The following is a 20,373-nucleotide window of genomic DNA, read 5'->3' on the forward strand; positions in this document are numbered from 1 at the left end:
ATAACATCGCATTCACACACCATCACATCTCACATCCCATCCACTTAAATTCATTCATTCATCACAAAGTGTCCAAGTTGTCATGTTTTTAATTGTTTACAAAATAAATTTCTTACTTTTTATAAACTTGACTCTCTTCTTGAATTAATACGAAGTGTCTGACAATCCCTGAATAAACACAGAAATCTAAATCTTCTGGTTAAACATTCAAAGACCAATCCGACCTGATTTCCATATTTATATAGAAATTCACATCATATTGGTCAAATGTTGTTTAGTATACTGGGTTTAAAAAGCACCCAAAATAAATTTGTATGCTACTCCTACACACATCTATTTCAGGTCTTTATTTCTTGTAATTTTGATGATTTTTTTTACAGATAGAAAACTTCAAATTCAATGTCTCAGAAATGATTTTAAACGGAATTGTCAGGCTTCGGAAAATATTGTCATGCCTGTGCCGCTGCTGATGTTTACTGGAAGCCCGGGTTGCTTTAATAGCTGGTCATTTGCACTGTTGGGTCTGATGCCTGACATCTCCTCTGAATGGCCACCCATTGATTAACCATGGTCATTCAACCATCTTTTGGTACTTTTAGCAACGTAAGCAGGTGCCAAGTCCTTCTGGGCAATGAAACCAGCTGAAGGAAGCCTGAGCTCTAAAATGTTCCTGTAGCTGTCTACATTGACTGTGACGTTCAGAAAACACCTTGGACCAACAACAGGTTACGAGTCACATTTGAACCATCACTGACTGTGGAAACCTTCCCTGGACCTGGAGCATCTTGAATTTGAACCTGTCCACTCTTTCTCTGGGAGCTTTATATCAAAATGACATGAAAATGTTTCTTTCATTCTGGACCACTGAGCAACGTCCAGGTCTTTTTCCTCCTCAGATTAAGTGAGTCGTTGCTGACATCTCTGGTTCAGGTGAGGCATGACATGATCGGTCTCTTGATGCTCTGACTCCAGCCTTAGTCCACTCCTGGTGAAGCTTCTCCAGATTCCTGTTGCACCTTTTCCTACCAACTTCTTGAGATTTAAGCTTGGATAAAGCACTCTGGGAACAAGCAGCTTCTTAATGAGATTTAGCGTTTTCCTTTCCTTGTGGATGGTGTCGGTTACTGTTTTTTGGACCGAGTCCACTCTACTTTTAGATCCATACATGAAAAGCTTTTATAAGATTACTGTAGCTCCCATTTCAGGGAAAAGCATCTCACAGGCTTTTTCCTCAGGACAGGGAGGCAGTCGTTAACAAAATGCCGTACAAAATGTCTTTTGCATCATGAATTCATGATGCAACGCTGCAGGTTTTAACACATTAAGGATTGTGGAATCAGACAGGTGGTTCCACTCTAAAGTGCAGTTTCTGCGGTGCAGCCATGTCCAGTCATTGGCAGGTGTTGGGGAGTTCAGGTCTCCTCTTTTTGTCCAAAAGGGGAATCTACAAATGTGTAGTTTTTGTTTTTCACAAGCAGTTTTTATGTTTATATGCAAGTTCACACTTTTTTCTTTTACTTTTGGTGCAGGAAGACAATCCTCCTAAAAACAAAGCAGAGCAGTGACGATAGCCAGCGCGATGTATTTGTGGAAGCTTCTGTGCCATCCTGGGCTATCGCTGGAATACAGCAGCAAACTCTCCTCCTCCTCTCTGCTGTGATCAGATCGCTGACTGCTTGATGAGCACTGAATCAGGGGCATCTGATAGGAGGTGGCCCGTTTCTCCGGTCGGTCTGGGCTGGTGCCGTCGCTGGGCCGCTGACCGTTGTAGAGCAGATAGTGACCGTGAGCATCCTGCTCCATGCGGAAGAGCTCGTACTCCGTATGGGGAAGCCGAATGCCCAATGCCACGCAGCCATTGGTTAGGGTGACGTCCTGCTCCACGCCGACCTGCCATGATCCCTGCACGCCGCACTCATTACCGCTGAAGACGTTTAGAAGGGAGGTGGTGGTAAAGTCCATGGGCGTCACTCTCATGTGGTTCACTAGAGGAATTTCATTAAAAGTTAAAATTTCTACGTTTATTTGCTTTTTTGTCACACTTATTATTGTTTCAGTGTTAAAGATGATCCGAGTTTCTCATGAGGACCAAGGTGGTTTGGGGTAACTTGATAAATCTTAATTTCAAAACAGGCATTTGTGTTTTTGTTTGCTGAACTGAAACCATAAAATTAGTGTGACAAAACTAAAACTGAATCTCAGTGACATTTAAAAGCTGAAAGTTTGGCTTGGTTACCTTTAAAGACAAAGTCCGTCCCTCCCATGACACGTGTAGAGTGGAGCCCTCGGCTGTAGCGTCCCTGGGCGTAGATGGTGAAGGTGGGGTGTTTACAGGTGGGGTCTGAGTAGTGGTAGTAGTGACCCTCCCAGGTGTGGTTGTTGTCATGGAAGATGAAGTGGCGGGTGAGGAAGAGGACCTCGGGCCGCACTTCGCAGTGTTGGCTCACCCACTGACCGTACAGCCCAACGGTTGGGTCAGCCCGCGGCGGCAGGATGGGCGGGTGGAACTCATCTGAGCGGTAGATGATGCGACAGGCGATGCAGCTGTGGTCATGATTCTGAAAATAATTAACATGAACCCAATTAGCCAAGGTGTAAGGAAGGGTCAAATATCCTGTTAATTTGTTCAACTCTTCCTTTAGCTAGGTATATTTAGTTATTCTGAAATCTTATGAATGTTTAATGTGTTACAAAAATTGTTAATATTTTTGAGTCTGCTGTGGCGAAGGGCCTTTATTTTAATCTACAGGGTCATGCACAGTTGACACATTCACAAGATTCAGGGCTGCACAGCTGTGGCCAACAGTTCTGAGAATGCACAGGTTGGTTCTCAGTTTGCCATTGCGATGTGTATGCAAAACATCATTAGCAGGGAGAAGTTGCTCTCAGACGTCATTTAGATACCAACATTTGAGGCTCTACACTGGTGGTGCACAAATCCTGCAGACAGTCTTCTGAGATGGCATTCTTTGGAATGTTCTTTAGACTTTTAGTCATATGTTTTAATGCACTATGCACATCGGTAGACACTTTAACCCTCTGGAGGCAGGCATTGCAGATTTGAAAAGTTAAAACCTACCTACCTGGTTACTCCACATAATTCATGAGCATTTTTAACTCAGAAGTACCCCTGAAGGACTTAGTTGTTCGTCCTTTTATCAAAACTTATTTGGAGCCTGAGAGGGTTGAAAGGGAGTTTTTTGATATAAAAATATTGCATAAGAGTGCTAAAGTGAAGCATGAATTTAATCATTAGGAGCTACCAGGGTTCTCATAAAACAACTTACATGCTAATCGCTTTTTAATCATTTTTCCTTTAAAAAAAAGCTTTCAGTATTATTGAAATAGAATAATAAAGAGGATATTAAAGATTTTCAGCATTAGGTGAGAAAACCCAAAAGGACTTGAAGTCAGTCTGCTAAGAGAAAAGCCCATTCCTTCAGTCTGAATCTGGAGCCAGACGAGGCTCCAGCATCCACTTGGTGATCACATCTTTTTACGGTCCAGTACAGATGTTTGGGTGAGCTGGATCCAGGACAGTGAGCAGCAAAGAAAACAATGTGTTCAACAGTCGTGAATTCATAAAAGAAGATAATCATTCATAAAATCCCCATTAATCATATTAGGTTCATGGCTGGTCTGGTTGAGCAGCTGTGTGGGTATTCCAGACTAAACAGAAGAGTTTGCCAATTTTTTTCTGAAGACTATAAAACTCCTATTAGATTAGTAAGTTTGTGTTATGTGAAAAGTGGTTAAAATGTAACACAAAACCTAGTCGGCCATATTTTTCCAGACAATATGTCTGCACGGGGTTAACAAATAAAAGAAATCCACAGATGAGATAATCCCACTGCAGCTCTATAAAACCACTTTGGAGTAAAAGGTTAATGGGATGGCTGGAAAGGAAGCATCCTGAAATTCTAGCTTTGTGTGGGCATGTGCAAGGGTGGATGTCTTCGTATTCTCACAGTTGCTTAACATTAAAAGTTCTTGAAGTGTGGGAAATAACAGCCATAGCCTGAATAAATCAGTTCATAGCAATGCAACAGGAAACTATCATAAGGTGTAAGTATAACATCACATAAAACATGAAATGCTACACATAGTATGTTGTTTAGTACGACCTCACATGATGCATAGAATACTACACGTTGTATAGTAAGATGTTTAGTAGGACCTCAAAATGTTACACACCTAGTATATTTAGTATGGCCTCAGATGACGCATAAAATGCCACACATACTATAGTATGTATAGTATGACCTCATATGACACAAAATACTACCCACAGTATGATTAGTATGACCTCAGATGACATAAAATACTAACATAATATAGTAAGTTTAGTTATTACACATGATTCATAGAATATTTGTCAGCATTTTTACTAAAATCAAGAGACTTTTCAAGAATAAAACTACTAGTTAATGATCATTATAATATTGAAATGGATCTGAAATGCCAGTTGTTATGGGTCAGTTACAAATGTGGGATTAGAGTTTGTTTTTAATGAAGAGCAAGTGATTCTAGTTTCTGATTGATGGGGGAAGGAGGTCCAGAGGGTCTGGAGTTTGCTGGTGAGGCCAAGTTACTTGTGGTCTTAAAAGTTTGGAATTGATGAGTTTTATGAATGAACAATTAAGTGAAGAAATCCAAATCCCCAGTCATCAAAAAGAATGAGTTCAGTTTAAGTGTTTTTTTTACCTGAAGTTTAAATGTAGTTAACATGACTTTCTATAAAGCCAATAGTTTCATGAAGTTTTCCCACACAAACAGATGCCGTGAGATCAGAGGTTAAGACAAATGCCTTTAGTTCAGCATCTTTTGATTTGGGGACACTTGGAGCTCATCTGGTTCTGGTAGTTTGGTTGGGTTGGTGTGTAGGAGTTTCAGGGTTCAATTCCACAGCAAATGCTACATTTTACGTTTTGTGCCTCGATGAGGGGGCTGATTCCCTCCCTGAGTTTCTCAGAGCCAAATGTGGGCCGTTATGTTGATTGGAATTCTGCCAAGCTGGGATTTTCCATTAGTAACAAAATACTCAGTATCAAGTTACTTGGCCAAATAAGTACCTTACAGTAACTATATCAAAGTAAGTTGGCCAAACAACTATGTATATTTGAAGACCTTCATAGTTCTTAGGCCAATTTACATAACTAAATATATTAGCCAAAGTAAGTAACTTGGCCAATTTAGTAAAAAGTTAGTAGCATTTATTTGTTTAGTAATAGGCCTTGGCTAAGTTCAAATACTATGCCTGCCTACTAAATGCTACTAACTTAATTGGCCAAGGTCAAATATGTCAGCCAACTAACTTAGTAGGCCAACTTGCTTAATTAATTAACTAAAAATGTTGGCCAACTATTAAGGCATATGTAGCTATACATAGTTGTTTGGCCAACATACTTTAATAGCCTAGTTACAGTAAGTTACTTATTTGGCCAAGTAACTTGGTATTTTGCTACTTCTGGAAAGTAGTAAAATACCAACATAATGCCCCACAGTCGGCTCTGAGAAACTCTGGGAGGGACCTCCAATCCCTTTCAGAGTAGTTGCATTGATCCAGGCCCAGTCAGTCACAAGTTTGATTTAAACCAGTTGCTGCGCCACTGACGACTCATGAACACAAACCTATCCCACTGCGCCACCAGAACCCTTCTCACTTTCAAACGTTCTGGTGGAACATTTCAACTTGTCCTTTTAAACGTTAGTATTTAAAATGTGAACTGTCAATATACCCACCAAGAGTATTTCTGCAGGGTTTGAACCCTGAGCCTTCTGCACACCAGCCCAGGACCTTACAGACTGAGTTACACAAGAAGCTACTAACATGTTGTTTTTTAGAACATTTCATGTTTTCTAGAAGTCACACAAAATGTAAAATTTACCAATCTTCTGTAGTTGAACCCTGATCCTCCCACTCACCAAGCCAGCAACTTTTAGACTGAGCTATACAAGTAGTCACTAATTCAATGTTTTTTAGAACATACCATGTTTTTGAGGTTGTGCAAAACGTAAAATGTAGCATTTGTTGTGGAATTGAATCCTGAAACTCCTACACACCAACCCAACCAAACTACCAGAACCAGATGAGCTCCAAGTGTCCCCAAATCAAAAGATGCTGAACTAAAGGCATTTGTCTTAACCTCTGATCTCACAGCATCTGTTTGTGTGGGAAAACTTCATGAAACTATTGGCTTTATAGAAAGTCATGTTAACTACATTTAAATGTCAGTTCTTCAACTACCAATTTTTAATGACTTGGGATAAATTTGTAAAATTACCCCTTGTTGAAGTTTTGGACTTTTTTGCAGATTAATGTGGCAGTGTGAGCGCCCTGGGATGTCCCTTTGGCTGACTAGTTAGCGCGCATGACTCTCACCCAGGAGTCTGGAGCTCGAATCCTTCCTGGGCCCTTGTTTCTCCACCTTGCCACATAAATTTTTCGAAATCTGAAATGTTTTCCAAAATACCCACTAAAGTACTTAAATCTAGTAAGTTTTTCAGAGTTCCTTCTGTTGCTGTGTCAGACATTTAAAGTCCTTATAAATATATTTTTGAGAGTTCAAGACTAATTTTGACCCTTGATTTTCATATAAAACACTTGTGTTTTTTAACTTCTCAGATTTTAGAATGAAAACAAATGAAGCTGGAGGATTTGAACTTACACACGCCAACTGTCCAGCCCCTTCCCTTGCTGCTTGAGCTACTTGATTCAAACAAAACATAACTGTCTTAATCTTGATTATATTACACTTTCAGAAATTTTCTAAATAGCAAGGTTTTGATCATTTTAAAAAGTTATGTAATTAACCAAACATTTTTTTATTCATATCATTTTTTTAAATGACAAATGTATAAATTAACTTTTAATTTTTAATCACAACAACAATAAGTGAAACGTTTACCTGAATATTTCCATTATGTAGTCAGTCTAGATTGTAAAATGGATTTAAACACTTACATGCATCAGAAAAATATCTACAGATGTTGAGGAGATCATATATACTGTAGTATTACTTTTTATCTTTCTATGACTCCATCTACAGCCGGGGTGCCCATTTCTGGTTTAGTTTTTTCCAGCTCTTAACACACCCGATTCAGTGGTTGTATCACTAGTTCAGCACCTCATCAAGCTCCGCAGAAATCACCTGCTGATTGAAATCAGGTGTGTTGAAGCAGGGAAACAAAGAAAACATGCTGGATACCAGCCCTCCAGTATCAGGATTGGGCACCGCTGAGCTACAGCATGACCTTTTTTACATTTTAATGACTATATTTTTTTTCATGAGTTTTCACCTTTCCATGATGCAATCTATAGTATTACTTTTTTACATTTTATTGACAAAGACTACTAATCCTTTTTTATTACCTTAAATGACTATAGTATCTATTTATTCATGACACCGTTTTTAGCTTTTGACAACTTTTTTTTTATCAGTTTCACAAAATATACTATAGTATAACTTATTTTTTATAGTTTCATGACACATCCTATAGTATGACATTTATCGTTTCAAGAAATATACTATACTATTATATTTTTTACAGTTTCTGGAAACACTGACGTGTATAACATTTTTACAATCTCAGAAAACAACCATAGAAAGCCATGTAAACTACATGGCTTTAGGAAACATACCCTAGTATAACTGTTTTTAATCTGTTCATGATACAATTGTACAACATTTTTACATTGTTTCATTGTTGTGGCATTGTTTCATAAAACACACAACTGTTTTACCATTTTTTGGCACACTATAGTGCAACTCTTTTTACCATTTCATTAAACACACTTTAGTATAATGATTTTACAGTTTGATTACATATTATAGTATACCGGTACTTCCTTTTAACCTTTTCATGACACATACTGGATGAGACTGTGTCCAGGGCAGAAGTGGAGAAACCTGAGAAGTTCATTAAACAACTTCACCATAAACATTTAAAAGACCAAAGAATTCATCATGGACTTCAGGAAAAACAGGAGGGACCACGCCCCACACCAGATCAGTGGAGATGGTGACCAGACCTTTTGATTTCTGCTGACACCTGGACCTGCAGGCTCTGCAGCAGCTACATTACCTGCACATCCACAGGATGGACAAACTGGACACAAAGCTACTGCTGACCTTCTACTGCTCCTTTGTGGAGAGTTTTGACTACATACTGTCTGCCTCTGTGTGTGTTACTTCTGCACATTATGTTGCACCGTAATATTTACAAACATGACAGGAAATGTCATCGTACCATCAAAACAAGATGACAATTTTCTTTTTAATGCATCTTTTACCAAAAATATTAATGCAGTTTTGTTTTCATTGTTTTACCATGCAAGGCAGGGTGCCTGGACGCTTTTCTGGACAACTTGATTTATTTCCTCACAAAAACCTGCCGATAACACCCTGAACACTGATACATTTCACATGCTTACCAGAACTCAGCAATGGTTTGTGCATTCAGAAAATGTTCTAATGGTTTTAAGATCCCTTGATCTATCCTTTGTTTTACCCATCTGTCCTGTACTACAATGTTTCACCATTTTTTGTACTTTGTATTTAGTAATTTAATTTGCTTTTATTTTTGAATTGCTTTTATTTTTGATTTATTCACTATATTTGTACTTCTACTGTACCATGTTCAGCGCCTTGGGCTTCCTGACAGGGTTGCGGAAGGCGCTTTATAAATAAAGCTTTGATTGATTGATTGATTGATTGATTGATTGATTGATTGATTGATTGATTGAAAATGAGAAGTTGCGTTTTCAAGTCTATTTAATGTTATGATAAACACTGTACCACTGTTGCAGGAAGTCGCAGAAACAATTTGTCTCACACTCACGAATGGTGGCGAGTAAGGGACAGAGCTGCAGCAGAGAGACGGTCATCACAGCTACGATTGGCTGTAGCAGCGGAACGAAAAGGAAAAAAAAGGACAATGACCATTTGTGCTGTCCTCTCAGCTCAAGAACTCAAATGCAGAGTTAAATCAAATCATTTGTCGACCTGAGGAGAGTTGAAGCAGGGCAACAGAAAATGTAACTTAAAGAATAAAACCTGATTTCCTGTTGCGTCACTGTTGAGCTCCAACAAGTAACCACAAATGAATAGGTTGGCACCAGCTAATACGTTGGACTAGGACTAGTTCTTGGCACAACTCTTTAAAATTATTGGACTGGATGGTCACCGTGGCAATAAAACCCTCTGAAAAGAAACTATTACAACCTCAAGAGGTGGTCAACTTAATCCTTCCCATTAGTGGCCTATTATGCTGTAAAGCCAAGAAAACGTACAACTTAAGACCAAATTTCCTTCATGATTTCATCTGATGACCAAACAAGTGTGTTTCTGTGGAAAGAACATTGAATTAATACCTTACCTTTTGAAGTTAACCCTTTCAACGGCCTGACAATAGTTCTGATGGCTTTTACGAGTTTACGATTCGCCACGGAGATGCTAATTTTTACACTTCCATAAACGTGTCATTACATGGTTATTCACTTAGAATTCTGTTTTTGTGGTAGAAATTAGCAGCGCAAGCTAGCTACTAGCTAGCTGCACTTGTGGACCAAATTCGAACACTTTCAGCAGTAATTCTATAATATTCCCATTAGAAAACCATGTAATGGAACACAGAGGGGATTTAAAATCATTGTTCAGGTGAGTTACAGAAATTTTGAGATTGGGGTCTGTTGTGTGTCTATCTTACTTCATTAATCAGATAGGACACTCTGAATTGAATCAATACTTGCTTTAATGAACACCTCCTGCTTCATTACATGTTGCTTCCCGCCAGCCTTATTCCATTCCACCCACTTCTTTGTTCTTCTTCCTACGTCCCGTTGCGTCATCACGTTCCCAATACATGACAGGGCCATTTGAAAACTTAGCTCAACTAGCTGTTAGTTTTTTCCAAATTGAGAGCTTTCCACAACAGGTAAGACATCCACTGTTCATAACCGTCACAAAGAACCTCTCTTCAAAAGATCTTCTCTACTGTTGATCACTGAATTATTTTTTAACCAGAAAAAGAAAATAATCACGAGGGCCGGAAATTTGAGCTCACACTTCAACTTGAGCCTCAGGCATGCATGAAACCAAACCTGGTATGTGCTTGCTGGGATGTTTAATACAGCTGCATGATTCCAAATTCTAGGAATACCACATGTTGCTTGTTCCCAGAGATGGACCCGGCTTCACGCTGCAGCTCTGCAGGCCAAAGAGCGCTACAGGAGAAAGGCTTTGGGTCATTACAGCCCCACGGGGAAGCTTGGCTCATCTATCCACGTTCTGTTTATGTTCTGATCAGCAACACAAAGCCCCATCGTCACAGTGAAAATGGGTATTTATTTAGATAGCCGACTCCAACCGGACTTCAATGTGAACTTTGTAGACTGTGACAGTAAAAATATGACTCCAGGATTTCAGCCAACTGGGAAACTCGTGTTGAGCAGAGTAAACAGAGAAGTTACATCCTGTCAGCACAAAAGAGAGGGAGGATGCTCTCTTGATGCTAGATTTGGGAAATAAAATCCAATTTTTACAGATTTCTTCTCCTCTTTACTGAAAATGGTGTTATATGACATTAAAGGGGTCTATTCTTTTCTTTGCTTTGGCTTTAAAGGTCAGGTCATGCTCTTGCCAGTGTGTGTGTATGTGTGTGTGTGTGGTCTTTGGGGTGATGGAGGTCAACGCAGTGGGAATGCATACTAGAGATCACATAGTTGGGACGGAAAATGACCCTCTCTCTGACCCTTAAGTATGATAGAATGAAATTCTGCAGGTGGGGAGAAGTTCTCAAATTCTTGTTGATAAATCTGAGCCTCAAAGCATCTGAAACCCTCAGATGGCAAGAAATGAAGTATAAAATTAATCAAAATACAAACAAACCCATTACGCTGACACTTTGGACAGACCTTGGCATTCTGCAGGGGGTTCTGGTAGCTGGACGGTTTGTAATAGAGTCTCTGCGACGGCTCAGTGTGGATGTCTCCCAGAAACAGCTCCTCCACCAGGTGATCCGGGTTGTGAAGCAGGTACTGCTTCTCCACCCTCAGCAGCTGCAGCTCGTGCATGGTGAAGTTGAGCTCCTTCGAGCAGTCATGACCTCCCTCTTCATTCCACAGCTCGTAGATCACGCCAGGCTCCCAGGGGCCCCTCACGGCCCCTCTGCAGCTGTAGTTGAGCCTCTGGGTGAGCTCTTTGGCCACCGTGGCTGTGTGATACACAATCTGGACACGGTGGAGTTGGTAGTCTGCTTCTGTGCCTCCACGGACGATCCATGAGGCCTGGCGTAGGCGCAGGCGACCGTGGCTCACCAGCGTGTAGGTGGGTTTGATGCAGTGGTTGTCCTCGTAGTAGAACTGGTGGGCCTGGAAGGTGTTGTTGGGGTAAAACCTGTAGGAGCGAGTTAGAAACTCTGGACCGGGTCTCACCTCACAGCTGCAACGAAGAACAAAGCAAACTCAGAAAAACATCTCAGGTCACGATAGACTTCTTCTGGTACAACGTTTCTGAGAATGTAATTGTTACTACAGGGTCTTAGAGGCATTTCAGGACCTAATTCAGAGAAGGTCTAAGAAGTCATAAGACTTCTATCTAGAACGACCCTAACATGCCATCAAAGGCATTGTGTGTACAAAATCAACAACCTGGTGGACACCCAGTGGCCTTCCACATGAGGAGGCATCTGCACGGTGATCCGGGCTCCGTTGTGAAGGTGCTTCAGCATGTGTTGGCAGCGAGAGTCTTTGTTGGATTGGCCGAAGGTTTTCCCCAGGGAGAGATGACTGTCTGCGGAGCCTTCAGCCCAAACTGTGGGGAAAAATAACACAAAAGGAAGTATAACTTCAAATTATACCTCGGATTGTGTGTGTTTTTTATTTATTTATTTATTTTTTAAAACAGTAATTCATGAAAGGTTTTAGATACTCTGGAATCTAAAAGTACTCAGTTTTAAACATCGTTAATGAGTTAGAAATAGTTAAAGAGCAAGTCACCCCCTACCAGAGTCTAACTCCACTCCCACTTCCTGTTTGAAAAATGCAACAAATGCTGTTGCCTAGCAGACCGAGGGGGCGGAGCCGCTAACAAATACACACACACAGACTCATGACAGCATTGTGACATCATAATGTACCAGTTTACATCATAGCATACCTCTTAGCCAATAGCGGTGGCAGATTTAAATTCAAATACAGTGCATAGTTATTACCTGACAACGGCACAAAACTGAGTTTTAGGCAGAATATTTAAATTTTAACTAAGTTGCGCTGAAATGCCAAATTATTGACTACATGTGTCTACAGCACGATTAGACACTCGTTTATTTGGTTTATCAGCAAAAAACAAAGTTGATTTGGGGGTGACTTGCTCTTTAAATTCAGCAGCGCCTTTGATTCTGCATTTTTATACCCCAATAAATGAAGTACGAGGGCTTTCTAGACGACTAATAAAATGAGTTAATAATGGAGCGATCAAAGAGAGGAAGAAGCTGCTCTACTGGCTTCCTGCTTTCAATTTACCAGCCTCCTTTGAAGAGTTTAATTTAAGTCATTTCAGTCACATTGGGAACTCCAGAACTCCATTAGAGGTCTGAATTCACTAACCGAGGGTGAGCTGGTCAAATCTGAAGAGCTGATGAGCCAAACTTCTGCTCCTGAGTGGACTTTGCATCAAAACAGAGGAAACGAGAAGACAATGTCACAAAATGTGCGTTCTCCATCCACCAAAGGAAAAACAATGACTTCTGCTTCGGAACAAACTTGAAGGGATAAGAAATCGGAAATTAAAAAATTTCCAAGGACAATACAAACCTCGAAGCTGGCATTCCACTGAGGGTTTATTCTACTTTAATACTCTAATATCACCCAAATCTACCTTGAAAGACTTCTGCAGATTCCTTCAACATGACCAGACTTTAATGCTCAGGAATGCCACTGCAGGTTGTGATTTTAATTTGAGACTAATAACACCGCAAAGTACAAAAAGCATCAGATTGAAAGAAGGCAAAAACTCCGTGAAGACCAAACTCCCTCCAGCTGTTTCACAGCAGCCCCATTGTGTTTCGCTCAGCCTGCGTTTAAATCCCCACATCACAGAGCCGCTCAGCGGGAACTCTGGGCAACGCGGGGGCTTGATCTCCGACTCAGCCCTTGGCATTAGTAACGCTGATTTGGTCACCAGGGAGGCGTCAAAGAAAGATGTGTCAAAAATCAGGGAAAGATCCGAACAGCTACCCAGTGTTTGAAAACAAAGAGATCAGAAAAATGTGAGGTTTTCTTTTTGTGTGTTTGATGAAACCTTTATGAAACATCAGGTGAACTGTGCTCAAAACAAAAGTCGAAACTGAAACTTGAGGCAGGGGCAGCAAAAGTTGCTAAAAGTTCTAAAGAAACAAAAATACTACAGACGAGTTAAAAAAGTGAAAGATCAAAGTCACTAAAGTTAATCTGAGTGGTTCTGTTGGAGGTTTCTTCCTGTTAAAGGGAGTTTTCCTCTCCACTGTCGCTACATGCTTGCTTATGAGAATTGCTGTAAAGTCTCTGACACAAGTCAGTGACTTGATGGAATCTGCTGGGTTCCGTATACAAGAAACATTTTACTAATTGGCATAATGAACTCAATTCATTTGGAATGTTGAGTTTGTGAAGTGCCTTGAGACGACTCGTCGTGATTTGGCTCTTTATAAATGAACTGAAATGAATTTGGTAGAAAAGATTTGCAAAGCTCAGACATGCAAGTGGGATTAGATCGAGTTGATCTTCTGCTTCTGCGGAAGACCAAATGACCAGCAGAGCAGACGTAGAAATGGAATGTGGCCCTCATTAATCCACCCGTCTTCCATCCTTAGAGATCGTGATCATCTGTAGCACTTATAGACGTGTCTCAGATTCAATTCAATTCAATTCAAGTTTATTTATATAGCGCCAAATCACGACAAGAGTCGTCTCAAGGCACTTCACATAATAAAAAATTCCAATTCAGGTCAGTTCATTAAGCCAATCGGAAATAATGTTTCCTATATAAGGAACCCAGCAAATTGCATCAAGTCACTGCCTAGTGTCAGTGACTATACAGCAATCCTCATACCAAGCAAGCATAAAGCGACAGTGGAGAGGAAAACTCCCTTTTAACAGGAAGAACCCTCCAGAGAATCCTGGCTCAGTATAAGCAGCCATCCTCCACGACTCACTGGGGATCGAGAAGACAGAGCAGGCACACACACACACACACATTGTGTGAAATGACTCTGGCGTGTTGTTCCAACACATCAAACAAACCGATGATAAAGAAACTGCATCTGTGTAACCTCGAGTGCTGCTATGAGCCACCACATTTGGTAGAGAATCGTCTTTCATATAATAAGCTGCTGGACATGATACAGAGCACATTCATGTGTGCATGATGGAAATGATGTCTGCAATATACAGTCAATATAACTGCAGAAAACAATGTTTAGATTAAGGTTGAAATTTAAATGGAGGGTTTAAAAATAGCCTGCAGAAGCTCCGACAATAGTTTATAAATGTTTCTAGGGGAAAAAATAATTTCATAAGCTTCAGAATTTGTTTAAATGAGACTTTTGTTGTGAAGGACTGAAGGAAGTTCTTGGAATTCCATCTCAGATGTAGATCAAACCTTGCATTCATTGAAATAACTTGCTTTCTTATAAAATACGCCGTCACTTCCTGACTCTCGTCCACTTTGGAGTTTTTTACGTCTCAGTGGACTTAATATCTCTTGGTAAAATCCATACATTTGTGGAAAAGTTTGTTTTCTTTTTTATATATAAGTAACAGTTTAGTTCAGACATCAATCAGTTCCACTGGAATACGTTCTTATAAAAGGACATTTCGTTAGTAGTATGCTAATGATTTGTAAAGATGTGCTTTTACACGAACATTAAAAATTAGAATAGCCCATTGCAGATAATTCTCTGAGCAGACTCCGTTTGGGGAAACAGAGTTTAAAGACCAAGTTCACTAGTTTTTTTTCCCCAACACATCTACAGTGGTCTATTGTAAATGAATGCCTTCTGATCTGCAGGAAGAAAGCTCTCAGGCTCCTGTTTCAGGAACTAGAAGTGAGCAGCAACAGAGGTGAGCTTCAGAAGGCAGGATTTAAAGTCTTTTTTTCCGTGATATTCGATCATCTCGCTTCTGATAGGCTAACAGCCTTCCCTGTCGCAATCCCAGATGGGCGAGTCCATGAATGAAAATCTGACAGTAAGATGTGTAAATGGACGGTAACCACCTGGCAGCACAGGTTATTTGATAAGTGTTTGATGGTGTTACGCGTGCGTTGCACAGTCTGTGGTAATGACTGTGACACGTTTACACGTTCATCATTCCAGAAGGTGTGTCCAGCAGGTACAGCTCCGCTCAACCGTTTACATGCAGAGGAAGTTGGTTTCCAACTGCATTATCGGGGTACTTCAGCTCGATTATAATCAGTTCACCTTCAGCCAGGCTAACAGCTTCACACGCATTTCAAAACAACAACTTCAGTCGACATCACACAATAGTTGCATTCACTGCTGCTGCATCTAAACGCACTGACTGGCTTTTCTAATCTGAGCCTTCCCCTGTCTAGTCTTACATTTAGCCTGCATGTTAAACTCAGAGAGACTGATCATACCTCAGAAAGAACATGCAAAAACAGTTTATCAGTGAACTTTAAATCCAACAGGATCGATGAGCTAATAGCCAGTCTGAGCTGCTTCAATCTTGAGCAATTCATGTAATATTCATCTATGAACCAGCACTACTGGCAGTTTGACAGTAGATTGATATTTTGGCAGAAACAAAGAATTTGCTGCCAGATTTGCACCTGGGTGCCACTGGCTGCGATGTTTCTACTTGTAAATAAACAGAATGTTGTGTGTATAACAATGATGTGAAGCTCTATAAGTTAATACTGCACAAACTGCTACAAAGATTTGTGATTTTAAGCCAAAAACACAACAATTTGATCCATCCGTTAGCTCATAAGTCTTGTAAGGATAAAAAGTTCCTCTCAACAGTATAAGCTAATATACAAAAGGTAAAATAACTTCTGATCTTGCACTGACACCCTTCACAACAGCAGAAAATATCCATTCAATTTTTTTTAAAGTACAATGATTAGGGATGGGTGCCAAAACCAGTTCGTTTTAAAGGCACCGACCGAGGACCGATTCATGGGATATGAAACGGTTCCTTGTTTTGGTTAGAGTTTGGTACCGGTCCTTCATTAACGAGAGCTTGCTAGACAGCGATTTGCCAAGAGCAGCGCATGCGCGAGAGCGTGATCTTGTCAGTCGCTGTGGGCGAGATGTAAACAGAGCAAGCAGCATGGTAAAAACAAAGCGCTCTATAGTTTGAGTCTACTTTAAATGCCTGGGTGATGACAACACTGACAATGTTCTAAGTGAGTTATCTGCCGTTTCTCATTATGCACACTTGTCCAAACTTGTGTACTCACGTCCTCGTGACACGTCATCAGTGATGGCCCAAGGATTGTTTTAATCCCAAGTATGCATAATGGCAGTTCACCTAAAGTTCCTGGATGTGTTCTGGCCCTGCCCGTTGTATCGAGGATGCATGAATGCATCCTTCTGTGGACATGGGACAGCAAAGACCCCATAATGCACTGCGTAGCAAACCGTTAAACTCTGAATGTTAGAGGAGAAATCTAATAACTGTAATGTTTAATATTAGAAATATAAATAAAATAATATAAGTTGTCTGTTATCGTAAATAATTTTGTGAAAATTGTAAATTTTGCTGCATGTTTAGGTTTCACTCTTCACGATCCTTCAAAATGCTAATTAGCTAACCCACATTCAAAATAAAAGCACCGTGGCTCTGTTCTGATGAGATAAACTTTTTTTTATTGATCAATGCTAGTATTTTATTAGTTTTGATCAAAAGTGGGCCAAATATAACACAAGTAATATGTTTTCGTTGTTATGTTGTTTTTTAAGGAACAAACTACACTTTTATTTTTATGTCAGGTTATTTTTTAACTGTAGCAAGAAGCAGCGCTTGTTGCCAGGACACAACGTTTCTGTTCCAAATCGTCCTCGTCCTCCCGTACTCAGTAGAACAGACGTTCTGGTGCCCTTGCCAAGAACGTAGTTGTCTAGTACACAGGAACGCCATTGTCTTAATCTGCTCCAGCAGGTAAAGAAACTGTTTTAGATAACGTTAGCTTGATCCTTTAGCTTCCACAGCTAATGGTGCATTCGCTTTCTCCTCGGTACTCAGAAATTCGGACTTCCGAGTAGGAAAAATCAACTGTTTTTAAAAACAACAGAAGAATGAATGAAGATAGAGTAAATTTAGCCTAAGTCGAGAGGCCCAGACTTCCCTCTCACCAGCCACTTGGGCCAGCTTCTCCGGGGGAATCCCAAGGCGTTCCCTGGCCAGGCGAGAGACACAGTCCCTCTACCGTGTCCTGGGTCTACCTTTAGGTCTCCTCCCGGTTGGACGTGCCCGGAAAACCTCACCAGGGAGGCGTCCAGGAGGCATCCTGACCAGATGCCCGAGCCACCTCAACTGGCTCGTCTCGATGTGGAGGAGCAGCAGGTCTACTCTGAGCCCCCCCCCCCCCCCGAATGACCAAGCTTCTCACCCTATCTCTAAGGGAGAGCCCAGCCATTCTTCAGAGAAAACTCATTTCGGCCGCTTGTATCTGCGATCTCGTTGTTTCGGTCACTACCCAAAGCTCGTGACCATAGGTGAGGGTAGAAACGTAGATCGACCGGTAAATCGAGAGCTTCGCCTTCTGACTCAGCTCTCTTCACCACGACAGACCGGTACAACGCCCACATCACTGCAGATGCAGCACCAATCCACCCATCGATCTCACGCTCCACTTTTCTCTCACTCGTGAACAAGACCCCGAGATACAAAAATATTAAACACTCAAAAGTATCAAGCATTGGTGCTGTTAAGTACCGGTATCGATTACTAGGTACCGGGAATTGGTACCGAATCAATTCAGATGTGAAAGGTACCCATCCCTAACAATGGGAAAAAACTGCAAATGTGTGTTTTAACTGATCCAAATTTGGAAAAAACAACCAGAAAATCACGAGATGTGAACATTATTTAGAGCACTTTCATAAATCACTGCTACAAATCATTTAGCATTTTATGAAACCCAAATGCAAACCAGTTGCAAATGGAAAACAGACTCACAGGGAAATAAATGAGGAAATGATTATAAGGAGCTTTTGTGTTCCCTGTTTAAGTCTCATAGATCTCCCCTTTCACACATCCAACACGTGATAGATGTTCTCCTAATGGCTTCCTTTTTAAACTCGTCCCTCATTAAAGGTAATAATCATAAAAACATGGAGCTGTTTTTGGTCCCTCGCCGCCGCTTTCCCAAACTGCTGCGCTCTACCTAAAACAAAGAGGCCACAAAACTCCCAAAGCCCAAAACCACAGCGAACATTTCCAGTTGGCCCATTCCCACTGGTGAGGTAAGAGAGCTGGGAGCTCGGACAAGAAGAGAGGCTGAACATCATTTACAGGAAGAGAAAAATCTAGAAATGTCAGCGTAGAAAAAAAAAAAGACAGAGGAATCAGACTGAAAAGACTGAGATTCTGAGATTCAGATTAAAATATCTGATCAAATGTGCATTAGGACAGATTCAGATTTTTATGCAACCTGATTCCAGAATTAACTAAAATGGGGAGAAATGGAGTTTAATCAAACTAACATAGCATCATGTTGAGCAGTTTGAAGCTTCTGACAATGGCAGCTCAACAAATGCATAAAATGATGCAGAAACTGAAATAATAGTTTTTTTAAATTATGAACTTTGCACCTAATCTGCCAAAAATGCTGTTCTCAGCGTGAAACTTTCATGATTGCTTTATTATTATTATTATTATTGTGATAAATGTTATTCATTCTGTTCATATAATTAGTTTGTTTACATTCACCAATGAAAATGCAGATTTTATTTATATACTGTAACCAGATGGAGCGTGTTCTTAAAAATCTGGTGTTTCTTGATCATTATTGTAGTTTGTTGTGCTGCAAATTTAAAATGTGTCATAAAATTCAGCAATAAAGAAAAATATACTTATCATTTGTGCACCTTTAGCTAAGACTCTAAAACACACACACACACACACACACACACACACACACACACACACACACACACACACACACACACACACACACACACACACACACACACACACACACACACACACACACACACACACACCCTACCAAATAAATGCTTTTCTAGCTTTCCAATAAAGCATTCATGCTTCTTCTGAAATTTGAGAATTTAATTAAACAAAGTTCCAGCAGGTGAATCAAACATTTCTGTTTGTCTGTGTGGGGTTTTATATTTATTATATCAGCCTTCAAACTCCTAAAAGTCTGTATCACATGCTTTATTCGATCATTTTGAAAATTAATGCCCATTAATGCCGATAAATACTTTTTTTTTTCATATGCAACTGACATCTAAAGACAGCTGCTCCATGTGTCTTCAGATGATGTGCCTTTTCTACCATTTGCTGATGAAAACTCGAATTTTTTAATAGATTCCAGACAAATCTGCTGCTCTGTGCATCTTTGCAACAATGACTATCTGCCTCTCCTTGCATGGCAGCTCTGAGGTTTCCTCCCCGCAGATCTGATCTCATTTCTACACTGGCAGCATGGATCAGGTCCCAAAATCCTCAGGAGGGTTTTTCTAAACTTTAACATTTATTTACTTTAGATGCATCCACCTGTTCACCTGTACAGATGGTGTGGTGAAAATGGAAAGCTAAAAAGATTTCTTACCCCAAAGAGTGACAAGAACCACCACGGGAAACGACCCCATGTCGCTTTTCTGGAGACACAAACGAGCCTCACTGGTCACACGGAAGGTTTATGTTCTGATCTTTTAGTTATACCCACAGGAATCCCGACATCGTTTCATAATCCAGTGTGTGACGCAAAAACTTCTGCAAAACCCGAGCATTTTAAAGAATTGAGAAGAAACGCGCGTCCGATTCACCGGAGAACAGAATTTCTCAGAATGAGACTCAATTCCAATGTTGTGGCAGAAGTTTGGCTCCGGTGTTTAAATTTGGGGATTTTGGTTAGTTTTACGCGCGTCCACTGTGCGTCCTGCGCTCTGGAGGAGTGTTTAAAAGTGCGTCCAGACTCCAGAGTCACCGCCCCAAGGAGATGTCTCATGGGCGGAGAGACTGTTTAAAAAAGTTAAATCATCCATCTGTTCAGTCAGCAGGTTTGATAAAGTAAAACACAATCTAACGCCTTTATGATCCAAACTGGATCTAAAATCTGCATCATATCATTTTAAATCTGATTTTTGTAGATCTAAAAGTAACTTTTTGTGCAAAAATAG

General features: G+C 40.4%; 1 protein-coding gene across 1 annotated transcript; it reads right to left on the reverse strand.

The window, feature by feature from the left end:
- Positions 1-1,326: 1,326 nt before the first annotated feature.
- LOC107383547 (protein APCDD1) lies at positions 1,327-20,069 on the reverse strand. Its single transcript, XM_015956240.3, has 5 exons — positions 19,803-20,069; positions 11,651-11,813; positions 10,916-11,441; positions 2,237-2,558; positions 1,327-1,985 (listed from the first exon to the last, which is right to left on the reverse strand). Exons 1-5 carry the CDS (start codon positions 19,840-19,842, stop codon positions 1,543-1,545), a joined length of 1,494 nt encoding a protein of 497 aa, XP_015811726.1. The 5' UTR covers positions 19,843-20,069; the 3' UTR covers positions 1,327-1,542.
- Positions 20,070-20,373: the final 304 nt, after the last annotated feature.

This window comes from Nothobranchius furzeri, chromosome 11, assembly GCF_043380555.1.
Source record: "Nothobranchius furzeri strain GRZ-AD chromosome 11, NfurGRZ-RIMD1, whole genome shotgun sequence".
Lineage (NCBI taxonomy): Eukaryota > Metazoa > Chordata > Actinopteri > Cyprinodontiformes > Nothobranchiidae > Nothobranchius > Nothobranchius furzeri.

What these genes read in the sequence shown, in the direction of transcription:
- LOC107383547 (XM_015956240.3), bottom strand. Translation starts at nt 19,842, where the DNA reads ATGGGGTCGTTTCCCGTGGTGGTTCTTGTCACTCTTTGGG. An exon ending in GGCCACTGGGTGTCCACCAG is followed by an intron (nt 11,442 to 11,650) that starts GTTGTTGATTTT and finishes TCTTCGTTGCAG; the next exon opens with CTGTGAGGTGAGACCCGGTC. An exon ending in ACCCCCTGCAGAATGCCAAG is followed by an intron (nt 2,559 to 10,915) that starts GTCTGTCCAAAG and finishes AATTATTTTCAG; the next exon opens with AATCATGACCACAGCTGCAT.